The sequence below is a fragment of the Lathyrus oleraceus genome, chromosome 3 (genome assembly GCF_024323335.1).
Source record: "Lathyrus oleraceus cultivar Zhongwan6 chromosome 3, CAAS_Psat_ZW6_1.0, whole genome shotgun sequence".
In the NCBI taxonomy this organism is placed as follows: Eukaryota; Viridiplantae; Streptophyta; class Magnoliopsida; order Fabales; family Fabaceae; genus Lathyrus; species Lathyrus oleraceus.
In genome coordinates, this window is record NC_066581.1 from 318,668,375 (window position 1) to 318,689,024 (window position 20,650).

General features: G+C 40.0%; 1 protein-coding gene across 1 annotated transcript in view; it reads left to right on the forward strand.

Moving 5' to 3' along the window:
* The first annotated feature begins 658 nt into the window (after window positions 1–658).
* The window catches only part of LOC127131064 (uncharacterized), a 34,626-nt gene continuing 14,634 nt past the window's right edge, over window positions 659–20,650 (forward strand). Inside the window, exon 1 of the mRNA XM_051060003.1 lies at window positions 659–745. Coding sequence (XP_050915960.1) covers window positions 659–745 — 87 coding nt within the window. The remainder of the gene's footprint in view (window positions 746–20,650) is intronic.

The window sequence follows — 20,650 nt, forward strand, 5'->3', positions numbered from 1 at the left end:
CCAAAATAAACCCAATGAAAGGGGTAAGGAGGGATGCCAAGGTATGATCCCAATGCTAATGCTTATGATGAAAGTGCATGAGGGATCTTAGGGTCAAAATTGGGGTCTTACACACCCGTTGAGCCTTTTTTTGATATTGTTGTTGAAGGATTCTAATAGAGTCTCCACAAATGAACCAATCTGGAAATGGGGGTGCAAGAGCCACTCTGAAGTCAGCATTTGGCAATGGAGGAAACTTCAGGGGAAATAGTTCAAGAGCCATTTCATAGCGTTTCTCGTGAGGAACGTATGAGGGAACCTTTAAGGTTTCCATTTTCTTTGAAAATTTTTATTTGAGTGTAACAACTACTTCGCGGATGGTTCGACTAAGATCATCAGGTCGATAGGCAGTTTCAAAGTAGTTTTGAAAAGCTTGAATTTCTTTTATAAGTGTATAAGTACCTTTCTTGGTCTTTTCCTGCACAAGAAGAAAAGCTTTGTCAAACAGTTGAATAAAGGAAGTAACATCGCAGAATTCCTCAATGTAATACTTAGCCCACCACTTCCAAAATTCTTGACTGCAAAGGAAGTTGGGCTCAAAGTGGAATGGAGTCAATTGGGTCCTGCCAGTGTACTTGGCTATTTGTCTGAGAGCCATGGTTTCAGTATGAACGGAATTATGAAGGAGGAGGTTACTCTTCTTGTCATACAGGCACTTCAGGAAGACCTGAACCAACCCAAATTGTCGGGCAACAAGATTGGGCTGGTAAGTTATCAGCGTGACTTGGACCTTCGAAGGGTTAACTCGAAGGGTGAGGATCCTAGGAGTCAAAAGAGCTTCCCAAATTAGCAAGGATTCTGTCTCTTGCTTTTTAGATGAATAGGGGAAAGTCCTAGTAAACCACTTAGGACCAACTTTCCTGAAAGCGAAAGGAGCCATACTTGAAGTGAAAGTATGGCGTTTAGCAAACATCATGATATAACTCATGAAAGTTGGTTGGAGAGCTTGTCCTTCGTCCCTAGGGGTTAGTGAGCTAGCCTTGGTCCTTCGACCCTGCTATGCCGGATTCCTTCAGTATCCTCGTCGACGAGGCCCTTGTTTGGAAGATTGGCCTCGAAAGTGGCGTTAAGCCAAAGTTGTAATAACCAAAAGGGGCCATACAAAAAAAGATTCCCTTTGTCCCCCATATTCTTTAGTTAAGCCACTCTATCGCTCAATGATTCCTACATGCTTGCCAGAATCACCTCACTTAAGCAGACGTCATGCCCCGCATGCAGTTGGTTAGCCAGGGTGAGATATTTTTTGGCAACTTGTAATGATTTCGAGCAAAATACGGAGTGTCACAGACACAGAGCCAAAAAAGCTATATGCTCCACATCGGAGACAGTTTTAGTGTTTTTATCATGATAGTAGGCTATGTGTGTTGAATATGCCGCTCTTGTAGTTGAAAAGGCAATAGTATCCATGGAATCAACATCAGGATCATAGGTGTGGCCAGTGGGTTTCAGCCCTGTGATAGCGGCCATGTCGAAAAGAGTGGGTGTGACCATTCCGCAAGGAAGATGGAAGGTATAGTGTGTGATGTCCCAGAATTACAGCGAAGAAATTAACATAGGGTTACTATAATCCAAGTCCAATTTCGACATCATAATGAGGTCATATATCCCTATATCTTTCCAAGCCTGAGCTTTTTGTTTCTCTATTTTGTTTAACCAATTGGAGTAATCAGTGGGATCTTCGAAAGTTGGGGTGGCACGGAAGGCTCTAAAACCATTGTTCATAAACCTCAAATCTATAGTGTCTTCAGCCTAAGTATTTTCGATAGAGGAATTCCTAGGGTTTCTAGCCTGTCCTATGGGTTTACATTTATGGTAAGATGGAAAAAACTCTCTAAGCTTGCTGGTATCAGCGTCTAAATCTACTAAAGGTCCAGATAAGGCATGAGTTTTATTAGAGACAGAAACGGGAATGAGTACCTGAGAAGCATAAATCCTGCGCTGCTCCTTTGTCTGAGGTTCTGGTAGGTACTTACGATTTCCAACTGCAAGGGGGGCGGATAGCATAGAAAATGGCAGAAGTTCAGAGATCTTCTTCGGGTCTTTGGACCTGTTGGCGGTAGTTTTGAAAGAGACTCTCGTTCCCTTGAGAGATTTGTTTGAAGCGTCCATTGTTAAAGTTTGAAAACAAAATTTGGGTTTCAGTTAGAAGGTATTGGGAGAAAGGAGGGTTTGAATGTTTGAAGATTCAGAGAATATGAGAAGGTTTTGAAATGGGTAAGTAAATGGGTTTTATATGCCTACAGGGAGACGTTTCAAATCAACATTAATGGTGGACAAGTTAACGGGACATGTGTATCCCTAGGGCAGTGTAGTGAAAATGGAAATTAATGCTATAGCCCATGATTTCCTAGAAGCTAGGAAATGTGATGAGTAAAAAAGATTCTATTGTGGGCTGAAAAGACGTGGGTAGGAAAAACAATGATAACACGGACGTCACCAGACAAGGGGAGGAACTAAAAAGTTTTTGCTAATATTGAGACACCTGGCACATTATCAGTCATTGAGGCGTCGAAGTAAGGTCTCAAAAAATGTCTTTCTCTCTCGTGTGTCGAAAATGACATTTTTGGGGGGCAATCTGTTAGCTCAAATTTTCGACGCCCACCCCAAATTACCATAATTGGAAAATATGCACAGCTGGTTTCGACCAAGAAGTGATTCAACCAGCTGGGGGTAGATCGACTTAGCTGATTGGATAAAGATCAAGCTTATAGATGAAATTTCGGAGCAGTTCCTTGAGGAGCTGTTAGAAAGCGATTTCGATCAGAGATTTGAAATTTAAATAAAGGAGGGAAGATTACCTTAGTTAGAAACTGTGACGATATGCGTGGAGCAGATTGAGCGAACGCACGCATGCAGGGTGCCACATGTATCGACGTTATTGAAGGACCATCAAAGCGGTTATTTTGATCCAGTATAAATATAGGGTCTTAATGTTAGAAAAGTGTGTGTCAAATTATGTACAAAATCTGCAAATTTACTAAGTATTCGTGTGAAGAAGAACTGTAAAACGCAGAATGTATGTTGTCTACACCATTGTTTAATCATTTCAAAGCATTATAAATTTGTCTTTACTTTCTCTTCAGAAACATTTTTCCTTGTTCTTTCCTTTCAAACACTTTATTTTTACTTTGTCATTTGCAAGTTTAAAGATCCTTAGTTCCTTTCCTTACCTTAAACTTTTACCTTACAGTCTTAAAGATTCCAGTGCTTACAAACCTTTTTGATTACTTTCAACCCTTTTACAATTCCCGTTGTTTACTTCATTTTTCTTTACTAGTTCTAAACGCTAATTTAAGAATTTTCTTTTCGTTTAAGTCACTCTTTTTTCCTTAGTTTTCTTTAATACTCTGATTTGACGTTTAGTTGATCATTTATTACTATAAGGTTTCCGAGACACTTAGCACATGTCCTAGGATCAATCTGATCGATCCTGTGAGTGACCAAATTTAGAAATTTGAAAGATCAACGGTTATTTACCATTTTTCAAGGTAAACATACTGTTATGCATACGATACTTGAGACATTTCTATCCTCTCCGCTTCGTTGATAGGACACATGCCAAAGGATAATTTATAGTTGACGGGAAGTGGGGTAGAGATTGGCTTACAATCTTGCATGTTGAAGCGCCGCAAGACTTTCGGAAGATAATTCTTTTGAGAAAACCAAATCTTCCTATCTTTTATGTCTCGCTGAATTTGCATCCCGGGAATCTTGTTTATAGGTCTCAAGTCCTTCATGTCGAACTCCCTAGCTAATTGTGCCTTCAATTCTTGGATTCGGTCTTTGTTGGGGCCTACCACCAACATGTAATCCACATACAACAACAAAATGATGAAATGATTTTCCTCAAACCTCTTGTAATATGTACAATGGTTTGAGCTCAGCATGTTGTATCCAAGGCTAATAATGAAGGAATCAAATCTCTTGTACCAACACCTCGGCGCCTACTTTAAACTGTACAGAGATTTGGTCAACCTACAAACCAAGTTTTCTTTTCCTTTTTCTTCAAAACCTTCTGGTTGGAGCATACACATTTCTTCTTCAAGTTCTCCATGAAGAAAAGAAGTTTTTACGTCCAATTGTTCAAGATGTAAATCATAAGTAGAACACATAGCTAACACTACTCTAATAGTGGTAAGTCTAACCACCAGAGAGAATACTTCATTGAAATCAATTCATTCCTTTTTAGTATATGCTTTAACCACCAGTCTTGCAGGATATCTTTCCACTTGATCATTACCATCACGCTTAATCTTATAGACCTATTTGTTACCGATGGCTTTCCGACCCTTTGGAAGTACAACAAGATCCCATGTTTTGTTTCTATGTAAAGCTTACTTTTCTTCTTGCATTGCTGACTTCTAGAAAAGTTGTTTTGGTTTTACTTAAGGAAAATTTGGCCAAGGCTCAAACTAAGATGAAAGAAATTGCTGACATTAAACGAAGAGAAGTCCAGTTTGATGTAGATTTCATGGGTCTATGTTAAACTTCAACCTTATCGTCAGGTCTTTCTCCCTAGTATTAAGTATAACAAGATGCACAAACGGTATTATGCTCTTTTTTGTGTTCTATCCCGCATTGGTCAAATAGCATACAAACTATAGCTCCTTTCATATTCAAATATTCATGATGTTTTCCACTGCTCTCTGCTAAAGGCACATGTGGGTCCTCCTCCAATTCAAGTTGATCCATTTCTTCCAGATTTGATGGGGAACCATCACATCCTTTCTCCTTTAGTCATCATTAGTTCAAGGACTGTTACTATTGTCGGAAATTCCCAGCAATAAGTTTTGGTGCAGTGGACTGGTCTTTCTTCGGGCGAGGCTTCGTGGGAGTATTGGAAGACAATGCAAGAATTTTACAACCTTAAGAACAAGGTTGGTTTGATGATGTGGATATTGATACAGGCTTGATGAAGATGAAAGCAACAAAGAGAAACTCAACAGGCTCATTAGAATTAAAAGAATCCCCTCCAAGTTTTTATAACAAACTTGCAATATGTTGCTATTTATGTGTATGCAATTCTTGGAGAAGAGGAGAATGAAATTAATATTTACACTCTCTCTTCTTATCCCTTTCCCTGCTTGAGGAGGTTTGCTCAGTCCTTAAATCTAACAGAAATGATATCCTTACATTTTTTTATACACCTACACCGTATAAACATACTGGTCTTTTTGTAATTCATTAATTTAATAAGGGTAAGTTGGTCATTTGTACTTTAGGTTTTAGGGTAACTCAAAAGCACACACATCACTGTAGAGTGTACGCTGAATATTGAAGTTGCTCTCTCAAAAACAAGTTGCGCTCTCCATCTCCATCTCCATCTTGTCATCGCCGCGCGCCGGATCTCCATCTCATCACCATCGCGCACCGCGTCTCCATCTCATTACCGCGGCGACTCCATCTCCGTCACCGCTGCGTCTCCGTCACCGCATCTCCGTTTCCCTCTCCATCTCCGTCACCGCCACCGCGTCCTTCCGTCTTCATCTTCTACGTGTCATCCTGTTCGTCTTCATCATCTCCGTCTCAAGGTTAGATGGTTACACTTCCACCATATTAACACTGGAAATTTAGGGTTAACGCCTTTTAGGATGACATTTACAGTGGAACCAGAAGCATGTACAAGATTCCTTTGAAATTTAGGGTTTAGGTTGAGTGATTTATGTGTTTCTTTGGTTTTTAATTCCATGGTTGTAGTACTGATTATGTGTTTTTTTTGTTTTGTTTTGTTATTAGGTGATTTATTGCCGAAACTATGACATCATCAAAAAATGGCGACGAAACTGAAGTAAGTAATAGGCATAGGTTTAAACTTTTATTTGTTTACATATTGTAGTTGGTTTGCATTGTTGGTTAATCAAGTTTTTTCATGAACTTAAGGTGTGAATAAGGCATAGCTATATCCCGGTGAACTTGAGCAGCATCAATGAAAAGTTAACAAAAACTCAACGTGCTCACATCGAATGCGCCCCATTCAAATGGGTGATGGATATTTATAACAACTTCTCAATCTCAGGTGGTTTATTATGGGAGTTGGTAAGTAGATGGGATGTATGTAGTAGGTTGTAATACCCTAATTTTGACCCTAAGATCCCTCATGGCATCATATCATTGCACATTGCATCTTGCCTCAAGGATCATAGCATCTTGGCTCCTTACCCTTGGGTTGGGATTTGTGTGAGTTGGTTTGAGACCACCAAGCATGCTTGAATTGTATATTATTGCTTTTATTATTTTGTTTACTAACCAAAAGCATAAAAATATGTCACTAACATCTTTTGTTTTGAAGCTTGAGCAATCATGTGATCCAAGGCTCCTAGGAGGCCTCTATGCTCATTGAAATGGCCAGATGAAGTTGAAAGCAAGCATGACAATGGTTCCCAAAGCTCTCAGTAATCATACATGCCTCCCAAGTATCTCAATTTGTCAATTTGATCAAGATAGACCAAAGGGCTTGAGGATTGTTTCCCAAGGAAACCCTAATTCAGCTGTGCATTAACTATGCCTTGCTCATGAAGCAACCTCAACCAATGACCAAATACGATCAAGGTAAGTTCTTTAATTCATCATTTTATGCATATTTGAGATTATTTGGGTGTCCTCAATCATCAATTCATCAAGATTTGAAGTTGGGACTTGAGAAGTTGATCAGTCAATTCACCTGACTATTTTGAAATCCACTGAGACCTAACTTTTGATGTGTTTGTCAAATGAATATGACCCCAAGAGAACAAATGTTATTAAGAATCATATGAAAAAGTTTCATGTTCATCCAAAATTCGTTTGAAACTTGGAAGGTCATCATTCATTTCAAAACATTATAGGTCATTTTGATTGAAACCCTAACTTTGGGTCAACTTCCCAAGGACCTAACTCCTTCATTTTTCATGATTTTGAGGTGGGATCAAGTGAATTGGAGATTTTAAGATGTCTAATTCAATTGTTATGTTGGACAAAATTTCATAATCCTAAAATAAGTACATGTGATAATACAAAACATTATAGGTCACTTTGGACCAAAGTCATTGAAATGTGAAAAAGTCCAACTTCAAGTGCCCGTAACTTTCTCATCAAAAATCCAAATGATGCAAAATTTAATTCCAAATTGATTTTATTGAAAAGATCTACAACTTTTATGTTGAAGGTTTTGACATTTGAGGCTTTCATAATTGAAACAGAAGGGCTTGAAGTTTGTCCATTTTGGTAAAATTCTCATATACATGTTTTGCACATTGAACTTCATGGCCTGTTTTCATAAATTTCCCAACACCAAATGGATTTTTTTTCAACATAACATTTATTCCTCATGTCAAGACCTTTCCAACCATTACCCACATGGCTATGTTTCAATTTGGCAAGAGGCATTTTCGAAGATGAGAAGATTTGTGTTCAATTATGCATAACATGATTAAATTGCTTGCACACCACATTGCCTTGCCATGTACACGTCCAAAATCATTTGTTTCATCATCAGCATGCAAAACAAATCAAGTTTGGGCCTCTCATGCGCCTGTACAGGCCCATGCATGGAGGACCCAACTTCACATGCACATGAACATTTCATTGCTTGCAGCATGCTTGGCTATAAATAGAAGCTCCATTCCTCTTCAAAAACCAACCTCAAGGCGCCTGAATTGCTGCAGATGTAAAATCCCAACCTTCATTAAAAGGAATTTTGCTTTTCTCTTTCAATTTTCAAGTTCAATTTTCAACTTCATTGGTTGATCATTGAACTTCAATTCCTAAACCTTGCTTCCTTGCCATCTCAAGAGCACACTGCATAAAAGAATTGGAGTGGATCAAGTCTTGTAAAGCTGCACTTCAAAGGTTGTTGTTCAAACTTTTTTGATTCGAAACTCCCTGGATACTGATCATTTCTTGTGTTTGTTGGTACCTTTGAAGTCCTTATGTGAGAGGCAATTGATCTGTGCATTTAATTTCATGAATTGAACAAGTTCAGTATGAACACCATAAATTTCTATCTCAGGTTTCTCTCTATATAGAGATCTTGAGTGGAAACCAATGGCACAGGGGTGATGTACATCACCCCAGCTTTCCAAAGATATAAGGATCGTGCAAAATGATGAAGGATTGAAAACCTGCAAATTCTAGCCGAACGGTGAGTCTCACCGGAGAAGACGGTGGTTTCCACCACCGTCCCCACGTGGACGAGTCCATGGCCATTGGATCTTTTACTTCTAATCTAATCTTGTCGCTTGGTTTATTTGACTTGCTTTAATGCCATGTGTTTCTCTGCTGACTTTGCCCTACCATGCGCGTGCATCTCTCAGCCTTCTGATTAGCCATGTCATTTAATGAGGCAAGATCAGACGCTCCCTGATTTTTCTTAATTTCTAATTTCCATTTTATTTTCTTTAATTCCATTTTATTTCAAAAATTCATAACTCCTTCATTTTTAATCAAAAAAATATGGGACCAATTGCATTATTTCCCTTTTTAATTCTAGTTTCTGAAAATGATTTTTAATATTTTTTATGTTTCCATTTAATATTTTTTGTGAATTTTTTCTTTTCTAGTTATTTTTAGTTCATTTAAAATAGTTTCCAATATTCAAAAATGCCAAAAATATTTTCTTAACATCTTTGAATGATGATGAATCTATGAAAAATATTCTCATCAATTTCTTAATTGATTTGAGATTTACTTGAGATTTTAGTTCAATTATGTTATATTTCTTCATTTTTAATTGTTTAAAATTAGTTTCTGTTTTCAAAAAATGATGATTTTTTTTTCAAACCTCGTTTGACCATGTTGAACTTAGGATGATCCATTTGTACTTTTCCAAGTTGATTTGAAATGGATTTTAAGTTTGATGTTTATTTTGTTTATTTTAATTCAAGTATTATTTTAATTCCAAAAATTACCAAAAATATTTTTATTGTTTCTTGACTTCTAAGCTTCATCTCACTTCTGTTTACCATTGATTGATGTCTACTCATTTCATATTTGGTCAATGTGTTTTGCTTATGTTATTTGAATTCCATTTATGTACATTCCATTTCTTCTTCTTCTTCTTCTTCTTTTTTCTTTTTGATCAATGAGTTAATGATTGGTGGTTAGCCTTGACATATGAGGGGCTTAACCTTCTTTGATTCAAATCAAATTCATCTTGATCAAAGATCAAGTGAATTGCTTTGCATTAGAGATAGGTTGCTTCTTGGTCAAGCAAAAAACCTAAATCCATACAAGATCATTCTTATTTTCTTTTGGCATGGCAAGTTGTAGGAGCTTGGCTTACTAGTCATGGTCTCTAACTTGTGTTTGTTGCCTATAGTTTTATTGACCGGCCTCAGATAGGTGTAACTATTACATTAGTCCACTTGCAATTGCTTAACATACCGCTAAATTGCCTTATGGCACACTAACACTAACTACTAATCACTAACTTTTAATTCAAGCATTTAATTCTTGCAATTTACTTTAATGCAATTTAATTTCTTGCACATTAGTTCATTGGTCTTTGCCCTTTGCTCACTTGAGCTCATGTTTATGTTAATGCAATTTGCCTTTTGCTCATTTGAGCACATTATTGTGTATATACTATTGTGGTTGTTTTGTTTTGTTTGTGTGAACCCAATGCAAATGGAGAAAGGACTTACATTTAGGACCTTACCTATGCTAATGGAGTTTGAAGAGCAACTAGGTCTCATGCCTTTAGAATGCTAAAATTGTCAAAGAGCAACTAGGCCTCATGCCTTTAGAATGCTTAAGCTTGAAGATGAATTGAAAGGATCCTAATTCTAAACTCACTCTTGTCCATTCTTTCTATTGCATTGTGGAACTTTTTGATTTGTGTGTTCTTGTGTGCTAGGGATCCTAAACTTGACCCAATTAGAAGAGCCATTGTCATGGACATCCAAGATAAGAGATATAAAAGTCAATTGGAAGATTCCTAGGAGCTTGATTGATTGTTTGCTTGATTGCTTGAGATATTTGCTTATTGCTTGCTAAGTCCAAAAGAATGGAACAACTTGGATCATCTTTATGATCTCAAAAAGGGAACTCCAAGTGGTTTTATTTCTCTTCTCTCATCTTTTGCATGTTTAGGACCTAGCCATTCTCTTCTTCTCTCCACTCTAACCCAAGCCAAACTTTTGTGCAAACATTAACATTGTTTTCAAAATTAGAAACCTAGGCACTATGCATTTGATTTTTCAAACCCTTTTCATAACACTTATTTTGAATTATATCCTGAGTCAACTTTGACCATATTTTGTAAATACTTTTCATTTGTAAATACAATTCACTCAATTGTTTTTTCTGTGGTTCCAATGACCATTTGTGTTAAAGCTTTTCATAAACATTAGCTATTAGGTTTGAGTTATCCTAGAGGTTGATATAATGCTCACCTATATCCTTAGTGATGGACTATAAGTCTTCCATGCTTATTATAGGGTTAACCCCTCACTAGCATGTTGAAGCTCTCCTCACATGGTGGATTTGTGGTTTTAGGTTGAGTTTTCTCCCTTTGATAACAAAAGACCTTGAGGCTTTTGACCAATCAATTCACCAACTTCTTTTGAGATTTTTACCCTGAACTACGAGGTTTTGATCCTACCTTTTTTAAGATGGTACGTAGGCAGTGGGTTTATCCATTCAAACACAAAATTGTAAATAACTTGTATATTCTTTTCTCATCCCCCCAATCATGTTTGCACAAGTATTTTACAAATACCAACCTACCTAACAACATTTGTAAAAAGGGCTCCCTTAGAGTACTAAGGATGTTTTGGGTGCTTAAAACCTCCCCATTGCATAACCAACCCCCTTACCCAGATCTCTGACATTTTTATTATTTTTTGATTTGATAAAACTTCTCGGGTTTTTTTCGCTTTCTAACCTTTCCTTTGGATAAATAGAAGTGCGGTGGCGACTCGAATTGTATGATTTACTTTTGATTTAGTCAATAAATCTAAAGGTAACGAATACCCTGCTACAGAAAAGTGGCGACTCTGCTGGGGAATATGTGTCTAGTGGGTTTTGCCTACTTTTTACCTTTGTTGTATTGTATGTTTATATTATTTGTGACATATTTTTGTGCAAATTTGGGATGACTGTATTGTTTGTAATGTATAAATTGCTTGATATATTAATTGCTTGTGTGCTTGTTGGTCTTTTGTGAGATGAGTTTTATACCTGAACTCGAGTGCACTTATGATAGGAGAATGACATAGTCTTGTCAACTTATGTGGAGTTATTCCTTAGCAAGTTGACTTGCAAGCCCATTCACTTGGTGGAGGTTGTGTTGGAATCAATAATGTCACACGAGTAGTCATGGTTAGGCATTACTCTTTCCAATATATGCCTTAGAAGCCAAGGACCTTAGTTTACCTAGCCCATCTTGGCATATTTCTAGGATGTAGTGCGAAGGTCGTTCAAGTGTAAGATTTGATACGATTGTTACGTGATACTACACTCATAAAAGTCTCTCTTGAGAATATTTTTGGAATACGAGTAGTCGTTTCTCCGATAATATCCAAAAGATGGGATGATGACTATGGGAACCTCTTGTAGAACATGATTGTCAGGTTTAACCATAGTACACTCCCTTTGGGTGGTTCTTAACCGAGACTCCGTGCTCGTGACTTGCAACAAACCCTTAATTCATGGTTGATCCGTTCTTGTATATCCTTAATATCAATGGAACTTGGGTGTTGATAAGGTGTAAACCATAATCCACCAAAATGGATGATTGATATTAAGGATGACTTGATCCATCCCATGACCTTTGTGTGGTGTGATTTGCTTGATCCTTGAGTGTGATTGTTGCATCCATGCATTCATGCATTCGTACACATCCATATCATCAACAATGAGAAAATTTTCAAGGAACTTAAGAGGTCTATTTGCAAATTTTTCAGACATGGATAAGCAAAGAAGGAATACGAAGAAGTACAGTTTCAGACAACCCGACTTGAAAGAGTTAAGGAATTTGACATCCTATGTATTAGACCCCTTGGAGTTCAAGGCTCATCATGGGAAGCTTCTGTCTATTCTTGCTACTCATGTGGATGAAGGTATGATGAGTGTGTTGGTGCAGTTCTATGATCCCTTGTACCGTTGCTTCATATTTCCGGATTTCCAGCTTTTGCCTACGCTTGAGGAGTATGCCTATCTGGTGGGTATACCTATTCTAGATCAGTTGTCGTTCAGTGGCTTGGAGAGAGTTCCTTCTTCTCAAGAGATTGCTGATCTGTTGCATATATATGAATCTATTGTGGGTGCTCATATGACTACCAAAGGTGGAATTCGAGGTCTCCCATATGATTCCCTCATTGCTCAAGCTACTATGTATGGGAAGGCCATGAGTGAGGACGCCTTTGAAGCCATATTTGTACTTCTCATCTATGGGCTAGTGTTATTCCCCAACATCGACAATTTTATGGATGTGAACGCCATTAGGATTTTCTCTACTCTTAATCTCGTTCCAACTCTGTTGGATGACACTTATTTCTCTTTGCATATGAGGAATGCAAAGGGTGGTGGTACCATTGTATGTTGTTTGCCTCTATTGTACAAGTGGTTTATTTCGCACTTGCCACAGACGCACGCCTTCAAGGAGAACAAAGGATGTCTACGGTGGTCCACGAGACTTATGTCTCTCACTAATGATGATATCTTTTGGTATAACCGTGTATATGATGGTGTGTAGATTATTGACTCTTGTGGTGAATTCTCCAATGTGCCTCTTCTTGGTACATGTGGTGGGATTAACTACAACCCTGTTTTGGCACGTCGTCAGCTTGGGTTCCCCTTAAAGGATAAACCTAATAACATTTTGTTAGAAGGTGTGTTCTTTCAAGAGGGTAAAGATCCCTAAAACTTGAAGGGCGGGATGGTCCGCGCTTGGCGCAAGATTCATAGGAAGGGAAGGAAAGAGTTTGGTCCGAAGAATTGTATTGCTTTGGAACCCTATACCTCATGGGTTAGGAGGAGAGCTTCTGAGTACCCCATTCCCTATGACTACCCGAGACCTACACCTATGGTTATGGTTGGGCCTTCAACCCTCCCTAACCAAGGAGTAGAGGAGTTAAGAGATGAAGATCGTTCGCGTCCTTAGGTCCGTGAGCGAGAGGAGCTACTTCAGTAGCTTAGAGACAAGGATGCTTTGATAGAGTTTCTGGAGCATCAGATTATCGACGAGCCTGATGATGTGGTGGCTTCTCTTCTTCCTCAGTATTCCAGGTTTTAGAAGAGGAAGTACGATCCACTCGCCAAAGAGAAGGTAGATATGGAGGCATCCTATGAGAGAGAGGTGAAGAGGCTTCGTGCAGCTTATCTTCCGGTCTCGAGAGCTTTGGACGATTGTTTCTAGGGTTCCATAGGATGTTCATTTTCCTTCTTTCTTGTATTGTATTTGGTTACCAAGACTGTACTTCTTTGGTGTAAAAAATGTCCATATATTATTGATATGATATTTCCATTATATGTCTAAATGATTAATATTTTCCAAATATTTGCAAATAGAACTCTAAAAGTTCCTCTGATTAAAAAAAATCATATGCACAAGCATTGCATGCATCATGTGCATAAGCAAGTTATGTTTCAAGGCTTCTTGTTCAGTGGTCTAAATTTGTTGTTCTTCATTTATTTTGAAGACAAGCTGACGCACCGGTACTACACCAGAGTCAATTCATCAAAGCTAATGGATCACCTCGAGCAAGAGAACAGGGAACTCAATGAGGAAGTGGCAAGATTGACTACCCTGATGGAGTCTTTCTTGGCCGCCCAAAGCCAGTCTTCTCCAACGCCTTCAACTCCTCCCCAGAGGACAATCATCTCAGAGTTTGCTTCCTCTACCGTGCCTGCTGTCAGTGCTCACTTTGCTCCATTTGCTATGCCAGTCGGGTTTCCCTGGGGGATGCCCGCTAACTTTGTTCTAGGACAGCCATCTTGTGATGTATGCACGCAAGATGTCGACTCAGACCGACAATGATCAACTCCTGATCCACTACTTCTAGGACAGCCTGTCCGGTGCCGCTTTGAGATGGTACATGGGTCTGGATAGTGTGAACATCCGCTCCTTCAACGACCTTGGCGAAGCTTTCGTCAAGCAGTACAAATACAACATTGATATGGCTCCCGATAGGGACCAACTGAGGGCTATGTCCCAGAAGGAGAAAGAAACATTCAAGGAGTACGCCCAGAGGTGGCGTGAATTAGCTGCACAGATTGTGCCCCCGCTCGAAGAGAAGGAGATGACGAAGATCTTTCTCAAGACTTTAAGCTCTTTCTACTATGAGCGGATGATTGCTAGCGCTCCTTATGACTTCACCGAGATGGTGAACATGGGGATGCGTTTAGAAGAGGGATTCAGGGAAGGGAGCCTGACCAGAGAAGAAGGCTCTTCTGCCAAACGTTATGGGGCGTTTTCCAAGAAGAAAGATGGAGAGGCGCATGTTGTGTCCTCCCATGTTAAATCAAGAAGACCCTCTATGAAGAGGAAGACTGTGCGTTCCGCCAATAACCAGCACCAGGTGGCTCATATAGCACCTGCATTTAGGGAGAACTAACATTATCAGCATCAGAACCAACAACAGCAACATCAACAGTATCAGCAACAATAGCACCGTCCGCAACAGCATGCCTACCAGTCTCGAAACAACAATCAAACCAGCATAAGCTATGATAGGAAGAGGTTCACTTTTGATCCTATTCCAATGACCTACGCAGAGCTATATCCTTCATTGATTGAAAGGAAGCTGATTACTCCACGTGACCCAACTGCTATACCGACCAACCCTTAGTGGTGGTATAAGCCCGAGCTTCACTGTGTTTATCATTTCGGTGCTCCCGGACATGATGTGGAGAACTGTTACCCTCTCAAGACCAAGGTTCAAGACCTTGTTAGAAGTGGTATTCTGTTTTTCGAGGACGTAGGTCCTAATGTGAGGAAGAACCCATTGCCCGAGCATGGGAAATCTACTGTTAATATGGTTCAGGGTTGCCCTGGCAAATATAAGGTCAGATATGTCAGCCATATCCAACAATATTTGGTCGAGATGCATAGACTGTTGTGTGGATACAGTCATTATGAGCATGACCATGACAGTTGTCGTGTATGCACTGTCAATGAGAGAGGATGTCGTCAAGTCAGAAAAGACATCCAAGAAATGCTGGATCAGGGTGTGATAGAGATACTTCAGAATCGTGATGAGGATGAAGTTAATGTGATATCCCCTGTCTTCAGGATACCTGAGCCTGTTGTTGTCAGATATGATGGCAGCAAGCAGAAGGCCTCTCCTACTCTCATTATTAAGCCAGCTGGCCCTGTTCCATACTCTTCCGACAAGGTTGTTCCCTATCGATATAATGCGGTTGCATTAGAAGATGGGAAGGAGGTGCCCCTACCCTCCACTTCTGTTGTGAATATTGCTGATGTCAGTGGTTTGACCCATAGTGGTCGTGTTTTCTCGGCACCTCCGAAACCCCAGGCTGACACTAGAAGGATTGATGCTGCTGATAGTGCCACCCGTCCTTTGGGGAATTCTTCTTCTTGTCTGAATCCGACACTTGTTGTTGACAGACCTGTCACTGTTGTTAGAACTCCTGTCCCTGCTAGCCAGAATGGCATGTTGAGAGAGGACTGTGATGAGATGTTAAGGCTCATCAAGAGGAGTGAGTATAATGTTGTAGATCAGCTGCTACAAACGCCTTCAAAGATATTAGTGTTGTCTTTGTTGATGAACTATGAGCAACACCGTGAAGCTTTGCAGAAGGTGTTGGACGTGGCGTACGTGGATCACGACGTCACCATAGAACAGTTTGATAGCATTGTTGCAAACATTACTGCTTGTAACAACCTGAGCTTCTGTGATGCTGATCTTCCCGAGGAGGGAAAGGACCACAATTTGGCACTTCACATCTCTATGAATTGCAAGGATGATGCCTTGTCTAATGTGCTGGTAGACACAGGATCATCGCTGAATGTGTTGCCAAAATCCACTATGGCCAAACTTTCATACCAGGGGCCTCCCATGAGGCAGAGTGGAGTGGTCGTTAAAGCTTTTGATGGATCGCGTAAGACTGTGATTGGCGAGGTTAAACTCCCAATCAAGATAGGACCTAGTGATTTCCAGATCACTTTTCAGGTCATGGATATCCACCCATCATATAGATGTTTGTTGGGCAGACCATGGATTCACGAGGCAGGCGCCGTGACATCCACCCTACACCAAAAGTTGAAGTTTGTCAAGAACAAAAAGTTGGTGGTGGTAGGGGGAGAGAAGGCTCTCTTGGTTAGCCATCTGTCTTCCTTCTCTTATATTGATGTTGAGGATGAGGTTGGGACTCCGTTCTAAGCCTTGTCTATTGCTGAACCTTCTAAGAAAGGAACTTCTTCATTTGCGTCCTACAATGATGCGAAGTTGGCCATTGAGCATGGCGCAACTACTGGTTTAGGACAAATGATCAAGCTGGAAGACAATAAATCCCGGGCTGTCATAGGGTACTCTTCAGGCACTTTCAACAAGCACGGTCTGTTTCAGAGTGGTGGTTTCATCCACACGGTCGAAGACCAAGAAGCTGCTGCTATTTTGGAAGATGATGCAGAGGAAGATTCTGGCAATTTTGTCATCCCTGGAGGATTCTGCAATAATTGGGTCACTGTTGATGTCCCAACAGTTGTCCATAAGTCCACATAATGTTCATTTTTGTTTGAAAACCCTTCTCCCATGCCAAAAGGAGAAGTGATGACATTGTTGGCGCATAAATGCAATGATATTCATTCAATAAATTCATGTTAAATGTTTGTTTTTCCAAATTATTTTCACTTTTTGCTTTTTTACATGAAATTTGTGATCACATAAAACCCTAAAAATGAGAATAAAATCAATCTTTCCATCTGCATAATGATTTGCTTTGTTTGAATTCTAAAATCTCTTTTATATCCAAAATCATTATGCAGGTTGATCAAACCCATTGAGCATAATGATCCAACACCATCTCCTAACTTTGAGTTCCCTGTATTTGAGGCCGAAAAAGATGATGTTGAAAAGATTCCTGACGAGATTACCCGTCTGCTTGAGCACGAAGAGAAGATCATTCAGCCGCATCTTGAGAATTTGGAAACAGTCAACTTGGGGTCTGAAGATTGTGTTCGTGAGGTGAAGATTGGGGCACTCCTTGAAGAATCTGTGAAGAAGGGGTTGATTGAGTTGCTGCGAGAATATGTCGACGTCTTTGCCTAGTCATATGAAGACATGCCTGGTCTGGATACTGATATCGTGCAACATTTCCTGCCTTTGAAGCCTGAGTGTGTGCCTGTGAAGCAGAAGCTCAGAAGAACTCATCCTGATATGGAAGTGAAGATCAAAGAAGAAGTTCAGAAGGAAATTGATGTGGGGTTTCTGGTGACTTCTACATATCCTCAATGGGTGGCCAATATTGTACCCGTGCCTAAGAAAGATGGAAAAGTCCGAATGTGTGTGGACTATAGAGACTTGAATAAAGCTAGTCTGAAAGATGATTTTCCTCTACCACATATTGATATGTTGGTAGACAATACAGCTAAATTCAATGTCTTCTCATTTATGGACGGATTTTCCGGATATAATCAGATTAAAATGGCACCCGAGGATATGGAGAAGACAACATTCATCACACCTTGGGGAACATTTTGTTATCGAGTGATGCCCTTCGGTTTGAAGAACGCCGGAGCCACGTATCAACGAGCTATGACTACCTTGTTTCACGATATGATGCATAAGGAGATCAAGGTATATGTTGATGATATGATTGCAAAGTCAAGAACGGAAGTTGAACATGTAGAGCACTTGTTGAAGCTTTTTCAGCGTTTGAGGAAGTACAAACTCCGTCTGAATCCGAACAAGTGTACATTTGGAGTCCGTTCCGGCAAGTTATTGGGCTTTATTGTCAGCGAGAGAGGTATTGAAGTTGATCATGCCAAGGTCAAAGCAATACAAGAGATGTCTGCGCCCAAAACTGAGAAGCAAGTCCGAGGTTTTCTTGGCCGCTTGAATTATATCTCCAAATTTATATCCCACATGACTGCCACATGTGCGCCAATATTCAAGCTCTTCCGGAAAGATCAGCGTCATGATTGGATCGAGGATTGCAAGAAGGCCTTTGACAGTATTAAAGAGTATCTATCTGAGCCTCCGGTTCTGTCTCCGCCTGTGGAAGGGAGACCTTTGATTATGTATTTGACTGTTCTTGAAGACTCTATCGGTTGTGTCCTTGGTCAGCAAGATGAATCAGGGAAGAAAGAGTATGTTATATACTATCTGAGCAAGAAGTTCACTGATTGTGAGTCTCGATACTCGATGCTTGAGAAAACATGTTGTGCTTTGGCTTGGGTTGCTAAGCGCTTACGCCAGTATATGTTGAATCATACGACTTGGTTGATATCCAAAATGGATCCAATTAAGTATATATTTGAGAAGCCTGCTTTAACTGGGAGGATTGCCTGTTGGCAGATGCTGTTGTTTGAGTATGATATTGAGTATCGAGCTTAGAAAGCTATTAAAGGTAGTATCTTGGCTGACCACTTGGCACATCAACCAATTGAGGATTATCAGTCAGTTTAGTACGACTTCCCAGATGAGGAGATTCTGTATTTGAAGATGAAAGATTGTGATGAGCCTACGCTCGATGAAGGGCCAGAGCCTGGTTCCTGATGGAGCATGGTGTTTGATGGCGCTGTAAATCAATATGGAAATGGTATTGGGGCAGTGATTATTACTCCTCAGGGCACACATTTTCCTTTTACAGCAAGGCTAACTTACAAATGCACGAATAATATGGCGGAGTATGAGGCATGTATTATGGGATTGGAAGAGTGTATTGATCTTAGGATCAAGCATCTTGATGTTTATGGTGATTCGGCCCTTGTTGTTAATCAGATTAAGGGTGAATGGGAGACGAATCAGCCTGGCCTCATCCCATACAGAGATTATGCGAGGAGGATTTCAACTTTCTTTACTGAGGTTGACTTCCATCATATTCCTCGAGATGAGAATCGGATGGCAGATGCACTTGCTACGCTTGCTGCAATGATTGTGGTGAAATTCTGGAATGAAGTCCCCAATATCACTGTGATGCGCTTGGATAGACCAGCTCATGTATTTGCAGTTGAATAAGTAAAAGATGATAAGCCATGGTATTATGATATCAAATGTTTTCTTCAGAGTCAGATTTACCCGCCTAGGGCATCTGTTAAAGATAAGAAGACTTTGAGGAGATTATCTGGCAGTTTCTACCTCAATGGCGATGTGCTTTATAAGAGGAACTTTGACATGGTTTTGCTCAGATGCGTGGATAGACCGAATGTGGACATGTTGATGACTGAAGTCCATGAGGGTTCATTTGGTACTCATTCCAATGGACATGCCATGGCAAAGAAGATGTTGAGAGCAGGCTACTACTGGTTGACAATGGAGTCTGACTGTTGCAAGTATGTGAAGAAATGCCATAAGTGTCAGATTTATGTGGATAAGATTCATATTCCCCTGACACTTATGAATGTGATTTCATCACCATGGCCTTTCTCTATGTGGGGAATTGACATGATTGGCATGATAGAGCCAAAAGCGTCCAACGGTCACAGATTTATTCTCGTAGCAATTGATTACTTCACCAAGTGGGTCGAAGCGGCATCGTATGCAAACGTGACCAGACAGGTTGTTGTGAAGTTTATCAAGAATCAACTCATATGTCGTTATGGTGTGCCAGACAAGATCATTACTGATAATGGATCTAACTTGAACAACAAGATGATGAAAGAGCTATGTAGCGAGTTCAAGATTGCACATCATAATTCTTCTCCTTATAGACCCAAGATGAATGGGGTTGTTGAAGCTCCTAATAAGAACATTAAGAAGATTATCCAGAAGATGGTTGTTACGTACAAAGATTGGCATGAGATGATGCCATTTGCCTTGCATGGTTATCGTACATCTGTCTGCACTTCAACAAGGGCAACACATTTCTCCCTTGTATATGGCATGGAGGTTGTGCTCCCCGTGGAGGTTGAGATCCCATCAATCAGAGTCTTGATGGAAGCCAAGTTGACTGATACTAAATGGGTTCAGAGTCTTTATGACCAACTGAATTTGATAGAAGAGAAGAGATTGACTGCCATGTGCCATGGTCAGTTATATCAGCAAAGGATGAAGAAAGCCTTTGATAAGAAGGTCAAGCCTCGTGTGTTCCGAGAAGGTGACCTTGTGCTCAAGAAAGTTTTGTCTTTCGTGCCCGATTCCAGGGGCAAGTAGACTCCAAACTATGAAGGTCCATACGTTGTTAAGAGAGCCTTTTCAGGCGGTGCTTTGATACTTACAACTATGGATGGGGAGGATTTCACTCGTCCTGTGAATTCAAATGCAGTCAAGGAATACTTCGCCTAAAATAAAAACAGAATAGCTCGCTAAGTTGAAAACCCGAAAGGGCGACTTAGGCAAAAATGAGCGTCTTCGTGGATTGAAAACCCGAAAGGGCGATCCAGACAAAAGTTAGAGACATAAAAAATGTGAATATATATCCCGCTAGATTGAGTACCTCACCCTGGGGCAATCTAGGCAAAAATTAGGGATTTGGCAAGTAACTGCATCCTGACAAGACTTTGTTCTAC